This window comes from Parasteatoda tepidariorum, chromosome 6, assembly GCF_982258835.1.
Source record: "Parasteatoda tepidariorum strain Cologne lab strain chromosome 6, Ptep-v5.0, whole genome shotgun sequence".
Classification (NCBI taxonomy): Eukaryota; Metazoa; Arthropoda; class Arachnida; order Araneae; family Theridiidae; genus Parasteatoda; species Parasteatoda tepidariorum.
Window position 1 is genome coordinate 34,306,596 of NC_141760.1, and position 17,576 is coordinate 34,324,171.

Sequence of the window (17,576 nt, forward strand, 5' to 3'; positions counted from 1 at the left end):
CTTATAATTTTTAAAAATAAAATGTTTTTTTTTAAATAATTTTACTTTAGTCCACTACCACCGTAAAAAATAATACGCAACGGCCTGAAATAGTAAGTCTTTGAATATAAGTGGAACATCTGAATTTGCTGTTGCTCGGTGACTTTACATTGGCGACTTTATTGCCCGTGTCGGCGAAATTAAGAAGTTCCGAATTTTTCATTCGTATTATTACTTTTTCAGCTTCTCAATCACTGAGGAGCCTACTTTTCGTTACATTTATGCAAGTACTTACATATTTTGGGTGTGAAAAAAAAAACATCTGAATTTACTGTTGCTCGGTGACTTTACACTGGCGACTTTTTTGCTCGTGTCGGCTAAATTAAAAAGTACCCAATTCTTCACTCGCTTATTACTTTTTCAGCTTCTCAATCACTGAGGAGCCAATTTTTCGTTACATTTATACAAGTACTTGAGCTTACATATTTTGGGTGGGAAGATTTATATTCTGAAATTAGTTTTGTTCGGAAAGCTACAGATTTTTTTTCCAAACTTTTATTTTTATTTAAGTTTATTTGTCAGAATGCACGAAATTATCAAGAATGTATTAGTTTATATACATGCATTCACGCTTGTCTTCTTTGAAAATAACACTTAAGACAAAAAACGTATGATCTTAATGTGTTGCTTCATAAACATAAATGTATTAACACTTTCTTCCTGCCACTTCTTACGCAGCAGAGAATTTAGGACACTTAGTATTCTCTTGAGTGAGTGTAAAAAAGAAAAATTCCGCATAGGGATATATTAATAAATTGCATAAACTTTTTCCATTCTTGGAATCATCAAAATGTGCACGAATGGCGGTATATAGCGAACACACTTCACATAACGTTGAGCATATTAAAATACTGATATCTTTATATAATATAAGAAGAGAGCGAAATGATAACACATAGCCAATCACAGAACACTTGCGGTTAGTAACGCACAAAACAGCCAATTAAAATTGAGAACACATGTGTGAGAAAAGGTAATAATTTTTAATAATGCTGCTTGCTAAAATGTTACAACTAAACTTACCATCTAAAGCTGAGTAGCGATTTTTATTTTATTTTGAGTATGTCTAATAATGATGTCAGAGTTTGCCATTGTTGTCCGTGCATTTCTATTGGACTAAAAATCACGAGGTAGGATCCAGTTTCTCCTCATTCATTTCAATATTGTTTTGGTTGTCATTAGCACAAAATTAACAAAAGTCGTAAAGGTATTGTTTTGCTTTAAATTTTTTTGTATCCCTAATTTAAAGTTAATTTCCAGTACTGCTATTATCAGTGAAAATTTTAAATGATGGTTGTAAACTCATCAAATTTGTTTGAACAATATAATGTTATAAGAATATAAATGTTATTTTAAAAAATGATTACTTCGAAAAATCACTTCTGTTCACCTCAAGCGTAAGCAAACAGAATTCCTTTTCGTACATATATTTTAAGTGAATAATTTTAACTTCAGTAGAAAAACTGTTTTCTGCCAAGAAAAAACAATTATTGCGAAGCAATCATCGGGGTTGGTGAGCGGTAGCGAACAGGAGGCTTAGACCCCTAGTATAACAAATAAAAATTTTAAAGACTGAGATATCTGTAACTATTCATAACTTTTTATTTCTATTTTCATTTAACATACACAACTGCAACAAGAATCCATCATTGGGTAAGATCTCTCTCCGTTGACGAACACTTCTTATAGCTTCTTGCAGATTCATGCCAACTTCTTTCACCAAATAAGCCAACACTAAAGTTGCTGAACGACTTATTCCTTCTACACAGTGCACCAAAATACCCCTTTCCGTGGATACGGCTTCTTTTATGAACACCAAAGCTTCATTAAAATGTTCGCTAATAGAGTAAGACATGTGGTCTATAGCCGGAACTCCAAGAAAACTTATTCCAGATTGAGTATAGTCTTTCTCGGAAAGAACGTGCACCATTTTCAGCGAACTGTCTGTTCCAAATGCAGAATTTAGAACATATTTAACATTCTTGGATTTTAGTTCGGCTAAATTGGCGGCAGAAGCTGAATTCCCAATGTATATTCCTGGATAAACCTCATCCATGTCTTCAGTGGGATATTCTTGCTTGCCATAGGGGAAAAGACAAATTCCCTTGGCCTCGTCCACTGTGCAATGCATATTGTTTTAATCACTGAGCTGGGAAATATAGAAAGATAAATTTTCAATTCGTGAGGTTTAACCAGAGTTGGAACATTATATGCTGAGAAATATACAGTTTCAGCTCATATAGACTAAAGGTTATGAGAAATTTTATGTATAATTTAATTGTACATTTTATAACCCGAGTGGAGCAGCCGACACAATTATGTGTGTACGATTATCAATGTTCAACTCCGCAGACTTGTAATTTTGTACCCGATCCAGAAAGCAATGGAACTTCTGGATCAAGCATTGGGATAAACTAGCCATTATGGAGGACTTTTTGATGGAACTAACCCGCATTTGTTGTTGAACCTAACCCAGAAGACAAGAAAATTTCTGGATCAAGCATCGGGTTAAATTAGAACTTCGTGAAGGGATTTTTTAATGGAACTAACTAGAGCCGCGATGGTTCCCGGGATTGAAAGTTTGCCTTCCAATGAGGTGAACCGGGTTCGAATCCCAGCGATGGTTGGTCGATACGAATTCCCCATCCGGCTCGCACCGACCACAGTGCTGACGTGAAATATCCTCAGCGGTAGACGGATAATGGGTTAGAGCAACAACTCCTAGTAAAGAGCAGGCCTCAGCACGGGTTACCATCCTTTCGATCACACAGTCGATCCTTTAGTAGTCCAAATGTAATGACATATTTCGTATTTTCCACCACTGCGCAGCTTAATACCCCGAACGTAATGACATCTTTCTTATTTTTCATCTACTGCGCAGTTTATCTTCGTTACATAGGACTATTACATTGATCCGTGCTGAGACCTTCCTTTTTCTAGGAGGTGTCGGTAAAAGTCTCTTTCCCGTCAGGCTGAACGTGGGAAGTTCTCGTGGTCTTCCTGTCCATATAACGCAAAAATGCAGATTATTTTAATCAAAAAGTCCTCCATGAAGGTAGATTTCCCCCAATACTTGATCCAGGAGTTTCCTTGTCTTCAGGATGGAGTTCAAAATTACAAGGCTACGGGGTTGAACATTAGTAGTCGTAAACTCAAAATTGGGTCGGCTGTTCAACGACGGTTATAAAATAAATGTAAAATGGAACTAACTAGCATTTGCGTTATAAGGAAAGGAAAATCACGAAATACTCCTATGGTTTTATTTTTGTCTGAAATCGCATAAATACGATTTCTTCAAAACTCTAAGCTGCTGTAGATAACACTAAAAATTAATCAATTGGAATAATAGTAAGTCTCACCAATTCGACAAGTAATAAGAAAAATAATTTTGTTTAAAATTATATTAATCTCAAATAATTTAAAAAAGGCCGGAGAGGTTCACTCATAAGGAACACAGCTGAAAGTAAGACGGAAAAGAGAAAAAACTGGTAGTAAAACCATTTAATTTATACTGATTTTCCGGAGGAGTAAAATTAGCTCTTATTGTTCTAAATTATAAACTATTAATCAGCATTTTAAACGATTAAAAAATAATAATCTGGTGTATAACTGTTTAAAAAATCATCCCGAAAGTGAAACTAGAGAATCAATTTTCTGAAGGATAGAGGATTGCCACCGGCTGTAGTACCTTGAAAGAGGAAGAAGTCTTCCCGAAAACAAGCTATTGTGAATTGATTTCCGTTTAACAGTTTTTGCACTTTTTCTTTTAAGTGTTTACAAATTTAAAGAGCTGTTAAGGAAACGCTTTTAATTACTGATTACTTCTACACCTTTCTGCTTAATTACTTTTCGTGTCACTACTTAATATAACAAAAGTTTGGCGAAAAGAAAAGCTGGCAATTGTGCATTATGAAATAAACCCTAGGTATAGTTCGTCCACCCTAAGAAGACGATTAAAAGTCGAATTTTAGTACGATTCCCTTATTTAAAAAAGAAATCACGCAGGAAAACGCTAAAAATAGTTTTCTACGATATTAAACGAATAGTTTTTTCTTTACCTAAAAAAAAAAAAAAAAAAAAAAAAGACGATAAATTAGATAGATAGAAAAAATCTCAGTAACACTGTTTCAATTGTCCTTTTAACGTGGGTGGACTTTATAAATTTCCTCTATTCCTTATAATTTCCTCTATGCTAAATATTCTAGAAACAGTGTGCATTGAACCAAGTGAGTATTTCATTAAATTCTACAAGTTCCTATATAATTGTAATTTTTACGACAAAAAAATGACAATGAAAACAAGTGAAATGAATGAAAAATAATAAATAAATCTGATTGCTAATAAATTTTAATAATTAAAACGAATATAATTTAAGAAATGAATTTTAATAATTAAAACAAATATAATTTCAATGTTTTAATAATAAATTTTATTAATTAAACCTAATATAATTTTAATAATTAAAATAAATATAATTTGAATAATTTAATAATGAATTTTAATAATTAAAACAAATATAATTTGAATAATTTAATAATGGATTTTAATAATTAAAATCAACTTTTAAAAATTAAAACAAACTCGTATAAAATCCGTCATACCAAAGTATAGGTGTTATACTGTTTGTTAGGCGTCAACTATAATAACTGATAAATTGAGTTATTTAACAACTTTATTAGTAAATTTTAATAATTAAAACAAACTTTTAAAAATTAAAACAAATTTGCTAAAAATTCTTTATGGAAAAAGTATAGATGTTGTACTTTTTATCAAATATAATAATTGATCAATTTTTTTTTTGTGCCGCGAAAACGAACTAAAGTCGCAAAAGTGGGCACAAATGATAAATTCAAATTAAATATTACTTTTAAAAACTACGAATGTTAAATAGGTTTTATATGTTAAGTCTTAAATTAAAACAATTTTTCGAAAAAAAAGATAAATAAATTTTTAAATAAATAGCCAATTTTTAAGTAATTAACTTTTAGTTTTGTTAAGAGAAATTTAATTTTCTTAAATCAAATTTAATTTATAACCGTCATAGAACAGCGGACCTGTTTCGGGTTTACGGCGAATAATGTTCGTCTCCGTAGCCTTGTAATTTTGAGCCTAATCCAGAAGACAAAGGAATTCCTGGATCAAGTATTGGGTATTGAGGACTTTTTGGAGGAACTAATCCGCATTTGCGTTACATGGAGAGAAAAACCTCCCACGGTTTGTCTGACGGCAAGGAAATTCCAACATATGATCCGTCCAACATTGAGGATATCTTACGTCAGCACTGTGGTCTGTGCAAGCCGGGTGTGGAATTCGTATCGACCATCCATCTCTGGGATTCGAACCCGATTCACCTCATTGGAAGGCGAACTCACCATAACTTCTTAAACCAATTCAAAAACTTAGTTTTTGACAGATAATCTCTAAAGGTAAGTAAAACAAAATAACACTGAAAATACATGCAGATGCATACCTGCCTACTTGTACTGTCGCTGAAAAAGATTTTACGACTTTGTAGTAAAACAACAATTAAGTTAGGAATTATTTTCAAAAAACGAAATGATTTAAACATCTATAAGCAAAATCAGTTTCAACACACATAATTAATTTATTACAGTACAGAACCCGTTATCCGGAAATCAGAAAACCGGAAAACCAAAAAACCGGAACGAAATTCAATAAATTTTCCCGTTATTTTTTAAAAAAAAATTTTTTTTCCTCATAAGATTTTAGGATTTTTCTTTCTTTTTTGAAAGATGTTTACTTTACCATCATTTTAGAAATAATCATTAGTGTATTACTTCATCGTTTTTTCTTCTTTTTAAGATTATTTCTAAATATTTTTCTTATTTTTAGTTGAGCTTAACAATAAAAAAACGGCATTTTGTAGCGATTCAGAAAACCGGAAAAATCAGTTATCCGGAATAGCGATGGCCCCGATCGTTCCGGATAATCGGTTCCCTACTAATATTTTTTGGTAGGTAAGAATAAGTAAAAACATTTTTTATACCACTTTTTTCAACATTTTTATACCACTTTCTTCAACATACAAAATTTTTTTCTCCCACTGCTTCCGGACAGGCCACTCTGAACGGTAATATTACTGCCGGTTAAAGTGATAAGGGTTAAAACACTGTATCGACCTGATCCTTGTATAGTTTTTTTTCTTTCAATATACCTGTTGTAAAATGCGTGTTTTGTTTATTCTTTCTAATTTAATAACATTGATTGGCAGTAATATTGACTTCCATTTTACAAAAAGTATTGAATCTTTTTACATTATTTAGCCAGAATAAAATAAGAACACTATTCTTAATTATAAACTATTCCTCACCTTTTTACTTTTTCTTAAATGAAAAACAATCCTCTACATGCATGTTGAAATTCTCAAAATTTCTTAGTGGACGTAGAAATTTTACTCCTCCTTAAAATCAACTCGAGTGAAATGATTTTTTCATCAGTTTTCGCTCTTTTCCGTATTGATTTATCTATAAACTTTCAACCGTAGTTTAGGTTGCGAGCAGTTTTGTTACTACATACTGGTTAGGTAGCTTGCTTTCTTTTGAAAAGTCTTTCTCCTTTAATTATTAATTTTTTTCAGGTTCCCACTGGCCCTAAAAGTTTTTAAAATAATGTTTAAAATAAGAAGACGAATCTCTATCAATCAATACAATTACGACCACCAATGCCTATTACTTTTCAAATAAAATGTATCTGTACAAAAATCCCGGCCTAAAAAGCCTCGAAATGTTAAATTGGTTTCTTAATAAAAGGAAATTCATATCAGTTTTAGAGTGATTTTGCTACCGATATTATATTTTTAAAAAACCGAGTGACACTTGCCAAAGCCTTCCCAACGAGGGTAACAATTTAGCAGCTATGCTGTTAGAAAAATATATGTCTAAAAGCACAAATGTTGGTAGATATGGTGTTATTGACGAAAATTGAAAAAAATACATTTTATTTTTCAAGGTCATGAAAATAAAAGGATATAGTCAATTTTTTAACATTATAATCTCTTCATAAATTTTTAACGAAATTTTATTTCAATTCATATAAAACGAAACAGATTTATTAAAAGGATGGCTTTAAAGAATCTAATTTTTCTGAATTTATCTGATATGCTTAAAATATATACTTGTTTATTTTTTAAGTATTTATAAATCCAACAAGTTAACGATAGTGCTAATATATTTTTAAAATAAACATTTAGAGAAAGAAACGAATCGTGCATTGAAACACCCGTTATGTAAACACAACAAAACAGACATTAACACTAGAAAACTATTTGCACGAGGAGAAAGTGAAATAATGTACACATAACGAATTGCCTAATCATTAAATTCTCCTAGTAAAAACATATCGCCATGCAATAATCATTTCCTTTCGCCTTTTCAACAGGAATTACCTGTAATCCTATTTTATGCACCGCATGGTGTCAAAATACTGAAGACTGCAGCAGCACCTGCTCAAATCTACCTCACAGATCAAATAACATTTTTAAAACGATTCTAAATTGGCGAATTCTGGCTTTTTTTTGACGCTGGGAGGCGCTGACTGACAGGTATGTTTTGACCTTACGACAGCAGGGGGAACACATTTAGAATCATGACTAAGACAGCTGGCTTTTCCAAAAACATTTTTAGCTGTCTCTTAACATCTTCAGATAACTTCAGGAGTTTAAATTTGGAGTCAATGGCACGCATGCTGTTTATCTCAGTACCGTCTATGTTGGCGAAAATTAGTACCATTTTCAAAGTAAATCTGGAACTATTACCTCATATTTGTCACGTTTCACACGTTCGATGTCAGACCGCGTAATTGATAATGGAATGAGTTTTGAGGATGTAATATTTCATGCAATGTAAGCGAACGTGCTAAGAAGATTTTTGGGTGTAAAGGAAGTTAGGCATTTATGCATAAGTGCTGCATGCTGCCGCTGTAGAACATGATGAAGGATCGTGTTCTCAAAGACAGCATTTCTTAACACGTAATTTCACACTATTCAACTTTTAAGATTTTTAGTTATTTAATCATTTTTTTAAATGCTTAAATAGTGACAGTACCTCTGCTGCCCTCTGTTAAAAGTAGATTCCATTTATTTATTTTTAGTACTTCATATGAAATTTAAAATTCTTCACACCCTTGTTCACCACTAATTTTGTGAGACTCTAACAGGAAGTTAAATATTCTGTCGTTCTCTACTTTACTTAATTAAAATGAAAATACTGACTCGATTTTATAAAAATAGATTTCCTTTTAACACATTTATTTACACAAGATGTTCCATCATATTGTCATAACAACCTGAAATCTACATCCTTTTAAAAAAAATAAAACGAGACGAATTCTAGCTTATAGCTCACACAAAGTTAAATAATAAACAAATGGAATCTATATACTCTTCGAACACCTCCTGGTGTATTAATGCTTTTTAATGCAGCTGAAATAGGATTGCAAAAACATATTGTTTTCATAATCTATATTCTAGTTTTTTTGGATACTTCTTTTTAGTATTTTTTTTTCCATTTCTTTTTGAGCAGATACACTTACGATTTTCAATGAAATAGGGCTTTACTCAGTGTTTAAAATGAATATTTTAGAATGGGTAGTTAATAACATGATTTGTAACCTGTAATGTCAAAAATAATTAACTCCCCGAAGATTTATTTAATCTTGTTTCGTGAAATTCTTTTTTTTTCTTAAATGAGGGGAAAAAAAATCTATATTGAAAAATTTATCAAAAAACATTTTTGTAGTAATTATAAGCAAAAACACTTCTGCGTATCTATTCATCTTAAGGTTTTATAAATAAGGTTTTGTTTGTCGAAACTTAACAAAACTATATTCACCAGTAAAAGGCTCTGCCCCTCTTCTTACTATCATTCGTCAACCCCCGAAATGTTTATACAGTTAATTTCTATCTTTTCATCTTCATCTTGTTTAATATGGAACAAGATGAAGATGGAAAGTTCTTTATTCATCTTTGAATGAAGATGGATAAATGATTGTTCTTTATCCATCTTTATTCAAAGTATCTGAATATATTGTTCTTTATCTTTTATATTAATCACATTAGAGGTTAGATTTCTAATCTTAATTTTTTACAAAGTATAACGACTGAAATATTTCTTAAAATAAAAGCAAGGACATCTTTTTTACAATTACTCCTCAACTGTTTTAGTTAGATTGACAATTTCTCCTTTTTTTAACAAGTTGTTGCAAGCAACAATACTTTTCGATTAATTGCGAGTAGTTTTTTTTCTTTACATTGAAAAATCCAATAAAATTGTCAATATAAACTATTTATTTATTTCAAAACTGATTCGAAATGCTAAGTCATGCTCATTTTCAGACATAATTGTTCGTAGCTGCTTATAGTTTTCGCTAAACTAAATTACGTAAAGGAAGAAAAAAATCAATTTTGACATAAAATAATTCAAAAACTAATGACCGTATCAGAATTATTTTGATATCAGATTGCTTCTTAAACATTTTTCTGGAAGTGTGCCAAACTTCATTTTTAAATTTTTTTTAAAAATTTTTTCTGAAATAGTGGTGGTCGTGGCAGCAACTTATTTTTTAATATAGGAAAATAAAAATTAATTTAAGAACAAGAAAAAAAAACATGCTGTAATATTTAAATCAAATGCAATATTGAAAATTTATGAAATATTTATTAATGCAAAAAAAGCTCTTTGTCTTAATTTATACTTGATATTCTCTGCAAAAAACAACCTAATAATTTTTTTTAGAATTAAAATGAAGTGATTTGAAGAAATTTCATAAATTCAGTAATGGAATAAAATAAATAATGGAAAATAACTCATTAAATAACTAGTATTTAAGCTATTTACCACAGCGGGGCATTATATACATTTGGTCCTAATGCATTGTCACTTTGCCTCACAATTTACAGTGATAACTTTTTAAATATTTCTCTGTAACTTAAACATTCTATAATAATCAAGTATCAAAACACTATTAATGAAACACCAAAAAACAATAACATAATTTTAACAGCAATAATCAATTACATTTTTATAACTGAAAAGAGTTGGAAAAGAAAATTGTTTTGCATTTGAAAAAAAATTAATACAAAACTCTTAACAGAGCTATAATTACATTCAATACTTATTTACCTACCATTAAGATCCTACTTTTTATTTTATTACAAAAATATTTCAAAAAATGATGAAAAATAAACATTAGAATGAAAAGATAAAATTTAGGATAAGTCAATGATGTTATTTACATACCATTAAGATAATAAGAACTTACTTTTTATTTTATTAGAAAAATATTCGAAATAATGATGCAAAATAAACATTCGAATGAAAATATAACATTTGCGATAAGTCTCATTCATGTTCAGGAATGTTTGTTTTTAAAATAATGATTGATGGCAGTAATTCGTAGAAATCTCAGGTTTCGATATCAGAATAATTATCTACATTTCAAAACCGGGTATGGATTTATTTTAATGGTATTTATATTTAGAAGTCTTTTTATTCTAATTTAAATATATAAAAGTCAACTATTTCAACAAGAAGTAGTGATTTATGAGTAAGTGATTATTTTGCTGAAATCACGGCATTCGCTTAAAACATGATTAACTAGAAAATGTGAACGACGTGACTTTTTCCTATTCGAATGAAAGTCAATAAAGATGAATAGTTAATAACTATTTTTTAAAAAGCAATGAATTTCCATAATATGCTGGATCACTGCTTCTCGTGACCTTCTAGTATATTGAAACCATATTAAATTAATCAACACAGCAAGTGAAAACTTACTTGACAATGGTTAAACCACATAAATTTGTATCATTTTCACCTAGTAGATATCACATTTTAATGCTTGTATATGCGTTAAATTTTTAAAAAAGTTGCGTTTTATTGTACTAGCTTTCATTTCTTTTACTAAGCATTGAATTACCATAATATGCTAACTCAATGCTCCCAGTGACCGCCAAACATATTGAAACGCTATCAAACTAATTATCATAGCAAGTGAAAATTTCCTTGATTAGAACTGAGCCACTGTAATTTAAATAATTTTCACCAAGTATCACATTTTAATGCCTGTATTTGCGTTAAATTTTTAAAAATATTGCGTTTTATTGTTCTAGCTTTCATTCCTTTTAAAAAGTATTGAATTACAATAATGTGCTGGGTCCATGTTTCCGGTGATAGCCAAACATGTTGAAACGCTATTAAACTAATTATCGTAGCAAGTGAAAATTTCCTTGATTAGGATTGAGCCACAGTAATTTAAATAATTTTCACCAAGTAGATATCTCATTTTATTGCTTGTATTTGCGTTAAATTTTTCAAAAAATTTGCGTTTTATTGTACTAGCTTTCATTTCTTTTACTAAGTATTGAATTACCATAATATGCTTACTCAATGCTTCCAGTGACAGCCAAACATATTGAAACGCTATTAAACTAACTATCATAGCAAGTGAAAATTTCCTTGATTAGGATTGAGCCACAGCAATTTAAATAATTTTCATGCATAACACATTTTATTGCATGTATTTGTGTTAAATTTTTAAAAAAACAATTTTTTTAATGTAAGTGATGCTACCAATTGTTCAATTTTAACTATCAATTATTTAGGCTGTTTACTGAAAGCTACAAAACATAATTTTCATTCTTTATTTATCGAAAATAAGTGTATTCGTTCTTAAAAAATATCAGCAATTTTAAAACATGTATCGCAGTCCTGCTTAGATAAGTACCAACTTAAGCATCTGAAGCAGAATTTATAATATAAATAATGCTACCAAATATTTAATTTTAACTACTAATTGTTTATGTTGATTACTGAAAGTTAAAAAATATTATTTTTATGTTTTATTTAATGAAGATCAGTGTATTCGATCTCAAAAAATATCGGCAATTTCGAAACATGTATTGCACACGTACTTAATAAGTATCAACAACTTATGTCTCTTATATAAAAAAACAATAAAACAAATTTTATAATATAAATAATGCTACCAATTGTTTAATTTTAACTATCAATTATTTAGGAGGATTACTAATAGCTATAAAAATGTTTTTATTTTTTTATTTATCAAATATTAGCGTATCCAATCTTCTTAAAAAATAACAAAAATTTTAAAAAAATGCTTCGCATTCGCTCTTAGATGTGTACTAACAACTTATGCATCACATTTTCATCGGAAATAGTTAATAAAAACGAAACATAATAAAAGATTTCGAAAAATGTTTTTGCAGGAACCATTGCAGGAAGGTTTGGAAAAGTATAAATTATCAAGTATTTTTGGAAACCATGGAAGCCGTTTAAATCAAATAATTCTAATAATAAAATATTATTAAAGCATATAAAAAGAAATGGATTAACAAAATATCTTATGGTAAAGATTGATCAGGAAAAAAGTTTTTTGAAACTTAGAACTGTTTGAAATATTTTCTGTTTCTCACTGTTAAATCTACATAAAATTCCAATAAATAATTATTTTTTTTGTACAATTACAATAGAGAAAGAATTGTGATTTTTACAATTGTTAGAATTACAATTTTGAATAAAAGTTGTTTTTGAGAGAGAATTACAATTTTTATAATTATAATTATGGAGAAAATTAAATTAATTATTATGAAATATTTTCGCTCAATTTCAGAGATAAAATGAAATCAAAAATTATCTTACCTTTGGTAAAAGACAATAATTAACCTCGGAAATCAAATAAAAATAAATCAACTGAAACAATATAGCACAGTCAAAGCACTCGGAGTTGATTCGTCTTGCAAAAACCTGATAAAATGTCATTTTAGCAGCAAATTATTGTTTTTTTCATTATTTTTTATTCATGATTCCATGTAATACTACATGCGATTTTTAACAATTATATTCAATATTTTTATTGATGCATAACTTTAGCTTTAATTAGTAATCCACACACCTTATAAAAATATTGCAGATTGTAAAATAAAATTTTTTTTCCTTCCATTTATGCGTATTCAATACAATGCGTACACTTAACCATTTCTGAAAGAAAAAGCGTGGAATAAATACACTACAACTTTCATTCTTAAAAAAAGAAATCTGAGAAGAACAACTCGATTCTGGATAACATCACATCAAGTTCAGAAACATAACATATCATTGTTCAAAGCCAACTTTAAATTCAGGAAATCATTTTCCGTTCGCAATGTTAAAGCTAAGTAGGGCGAAATCAACTCTTCTTGGAAAGAAAAGTGGGAATATCTTAAACGTGGAAGCATATGTAGCAGCAATTTCGCAACTGGTATCCAGTTGCGCTTCTCTCATTATCATTAAAAATCTTGTTCTTACTTATGTAAAAACTAACTGCGCAGATTCTTACATATACATAAAAACGTCAATTGCAATTCGAATTCTAACGCTCATAAATACTGTATCATTCTTAAGCGAACGCTTGAAAATGTGAGATAATTAACCATATGGTAAGGAATAATTCATCGATTTAATGTGAGACAATGGAATCTGATGAAACGCGGTAATATTTACATATATTTGAGTGACATTTAGATAATAATTTATTTTCGTAGATTTAAATGAGTGATTTTTAAACTGTGAGAAGCGCGTATTTATCTATTTAATCTAATATGAGTATTTAATGTAAAAAAAAAAAAATAACAAGCAAATGTAAAAGATAGTAAAGATAAATTTCTGTCAAATTATTTTCCTGCTCCATCGAAGGACGTAGTGAAATATGGAAATATACACTGCGGAAACTTGATTTGAAAATTAAAATGCATTGCGTAGTGAGAATTAGTTGTTGAATGGGATACTGATGGCATCTAGGACAACCCTTTTCCTGGAACACACGCTACAAAACTGACAAAATTTCCGTAGCAAATGCAAAATATTCGTCTCAATGGGTAGCAAAGTTTATGCTTAAATATTGTATTTCATGATTTAATAAATAAAATTAAAAGATAGAACTTTGACTACCACTGCATATAAATAATTTAAACGATGAAGAAATCGTCAAATACTTCATTGCAAAGAGGCCACAGGTGACTAAAATTATAAAAAATTGGCAGAAATGCAATTCTTTCTTTTTTCTTTATGTAATCTGTTTAATTACTCAATCGTAACTACCACCATTAACTTACATTGAAAATTGTTCATATTTAAAACAAAATTTTACCTATCACTCCTAATTGTAAACTAGGAAAAAAATGCAAGAAAAAGTTACTAGTTTCAATATATTTTTTTGCTTGTTATTAGTTCTTACTTTTTTAGTTGTCCATGGCGTCTGTGCATAAATAAATTTCTTATGCTTGCTGGTTTTATATTTATAGAAAAAAACTTCCAACTTTGATAAAAAAAAAATTAAGTTTCAGATCACTACTAGTTATTGCTTAAAGGAAGCCGGAATAATACGAGATAATTGCAATAAATAAATATTGTATATATTATTTTTTATAACTAAAGTGGTTGCTAAAATCACTCTTATAAAGTAAAGTTGCCATGGGCGACTAAAAATTCAAGAAATGCTGACTAACAAAATTCAAAATTTTATTAGAAGAAAGAAAAAATTGCTTCTTTTTACAGCATCTTTTTATTTTTCAGTTGAAAGTGCTATTAAATATGAATACTTTGATATATAAGTCACAGTGAAAGTTACGGTTGAATAATTAAAGATATAATAAATAAATAAAAAGGAATTGGGTATAATATAGCCTACGTCACAGGTTGTGTTGTTCCTACTAAATTTAACCCATGAACGGCATTTTCTGCGAGCCTAACTTCAAGCCACAAATAAACAAACGAAGTGTTCGATCGTTTAAATAGCTGCTCGCCAGATTTTATTGCATTATAAAGAAAAGTTATTGAAACTAAATACAACTAAATAAACAACAACAACTAAAACAACTAACAACAACTACTAATAACAATAACTAAATAAACAACAACTAAATTCCATTTGTTTAGCATTGCGTCATATGTTGTTCCTACTAAATCGAAGTAGTTGTGTTTTTTTCATATTATACCCAATTGAGCTTCTTCAACTTTTAAATTTTTTAGTCGCCTTTTGGCATTATAATATAAAGTCTTTGCAAATTATTGTTTCATTTTCTTAATATTTCGTCTTTAGATTTGCTATTGATTCACAATAAACAATTCATGCATTTATACCAGTGGTAAATTTTTTTAAATAATACTGTTTCTTTATTAGTTTTATAAGACAATAAAAAAACTCACCTTTCTATTAAAAGCACGAGTCTTCTTTGAAAGATTTCTTTAATCGAAAGGGGCGATGTTACACGACAGAAATGATGTACTTTTCACTTAGCACAGTGAATGAAACGGTTTTGCATTTCACTAAAGCACGATTAAACTTTCATCTTAGCACTTATTGTAGGTTCCATATTAATTTACCCATTTAATTGTGCATACTACTTCAACAACAATTTACTACCTTGCATGTGTTGTATCTTAGTTTAAATATTCTAATCATGCAGTCAATTTCACCACATATACCAAGAGTTTAGTATTTAATAACTAGAACTGCAATGTTAACGTATGCGATGTAGCTACCATATTTATCTCAAACCAGCCTTTAAAAGAATTGGCTGTTACACATTTATTATAACGAAATGAAACCAATGATCCAAGTAACTTTTTAAATTCCACTAATTTCTTTTCTCTTCACAAAAAATCTTTTCTAAATATCATTTCAAAGGTGTTTAGATCAATAGCTATCGGTTTATTGAAAAAACAAATTATATTGACATTGATTGTAACTGTTAACCATTTAATTATTAAGAACAAAATATTGCATATTTGTGCCAGGCAGTTTTGCCATTACAAACGTTTTGTATCATACATTTTTGTTTCATTTTATGTTTGCAATAAATTCCATGCATAGTTTGCTACCACAGATGCCAATCGAAGAAAGATAAATCTTTCGAACAAACCCTTTTTTCCAAGCTGCTATTTTTAATGGTTACCAATTAAGGTTCAAGAAAAGTGTAAATTTTGTAAATAAAAAACATTCAGTTGGCCTTTATATTCTCTATTTTATTCGACAGAAACTTAGTTTTTGCTTATTAAATCAACACCAGAAAGTAACCAACTTTTCTTCAATTTGGAAAATATCGTTTTCTTCACCCAGGATATGAACGATATTTAGATCTTTACCTTTTTTTTTTTCTTTTCTTGTTCTTTTGGCACAGATAACTTCTTTTTAATCCATAAACAAAACCCAGTTTATCAAATCAAAAAAAGCTTTTTTCTATAGTTTAAAACGTATCACACCATCAAATAAAAACATCTTCAACTAGTTAGTATTTTTCACCTTCTAATTGCACCAGTAACCTCTTTTCGATATAACCAGTAATAGCTTTTTTTGGTCTCTTTTCCACAGTTTTAAAAAGGATTAAAATCTTTAAACCAATCAAACGAAATTCTTCGAATGAATTAATACTTCCCGTTCTAATGAAACCTGTGATTTCCTTTAGATCTCAGGGTAAAATCCTGTCCATTAAATCAACACCAGTCATTATGGCTTTAAAATTATCACATTCTGAGGCAGTTGAAAGTTGATATTGATAGTTTATGTGGGCTGAGTTCGTTATCAAAGCAATTTGATTAGTTTATAGCTCTTTTATCCACAATTCCAATGCCTGCATCAGAAAATATTTCTCCGCACAGAATAGAACAGAATCATTGATGGGGGACCCCTAGCACTTGTCTGTTACATACTTTGGAATGAAATAAGAGGAGTTCGAGGTTGATTTCCTCAAAAAAGGGTTGCCACGACATCATTAAAGAGGATATGCCATAGATTATAGTTTGGGGTGCTTCATAAATGAAAGGGGGGGTCTGAGAACAGAAAGGGGATGAATAATTCGATTATTGTCCATCTGCATTCGCCGTCCTGAAGAGATTCGTCACGCTAAAAGGGAAAGTAGAACGAGCAGAATGTTACGTTCACAGTAATTTCCTGAAATCATAATCAGAAAACTATAGAATGGGTTAAGGATAGAAATAAAATTCCATTAGAAAAATGAAAGATAAAGGCCAACGTAAACTCAATGGGCTTTTCCAGTTTTTTTTTAAATAAATAAATAAAATTACGTTGGGCCTTGATTTAGCGAATTCATCGGCACGAACTAAGGGTTTAATCGTAAAATCCGGGAGCAGAACTAAAAACAAAAAATTTCTGTACTTTCTTTATAAATGAAGAACTATTAGGTAAATGCGCAAAAATATATCAAAAATTTTGCAATTTTTATAGAGTAGTTAAAAACACAGAATTCAGTGGAACTAACTGGCTTCACTTTATAGAAATTTTTTATCTAGAGGTAGCAAAATTTTTGATATAGTTAAGGTAGCCCTGGATGATTTAAAATTAAGAAACAGAGATGCCAACTTTCACTCGACAGCGGATAAATATTTTCGACTGGTAGTCTTCATATATATATATATATATATATATATATATATATATATATATATATATATATATATATATATATATATATATATATATATATATATATATATATATATATA

At 29.4% G+C, this 17,576-nt stretch overlaps 1 protein-coding gene across 1 annotated transcript; it reads right to left on the reverse strand.

The window, feature by feature from the left end:
- Positions 1 to 1,615: 1,615 nt before the first annotated feature.
- LOC107452308 (dual specificity protein phosphatase 3) lies at positions 1,616 to 8,397 on the reverse strand. The gene is made up of 2 exons (XM_043045932.3): positions 7,445 to 8,397; positions 1,616 to 2,188 (listed from the first exon to the last, which is right to left on the reverse strand). Exon 2 carries the CDS (start codon positions 2,168 to 2,170, stop codon positions 1,631 to 1,633), a length of 540 nt encoding a protein of 179 aa, XP_042901866.2. The 5' UTR covers positions 2,171 to 2,188; positions 7,445 to 8,397; the 3' UTR covers positions 1,616 to 1,630.
- Positions 8,398 to 17,576: the final 9,179 nt, after the last annotated feature.

Excerpts from the sequence above, each read along its gene's own strand:
- LOC107452308 (XM_043045932.3), bottom strand. The coding sequence starts at position 2,170 with ATGCATTGCACAGTGGACGAGGCCAAGGGAATTTGTCTTTTCCCCTAT.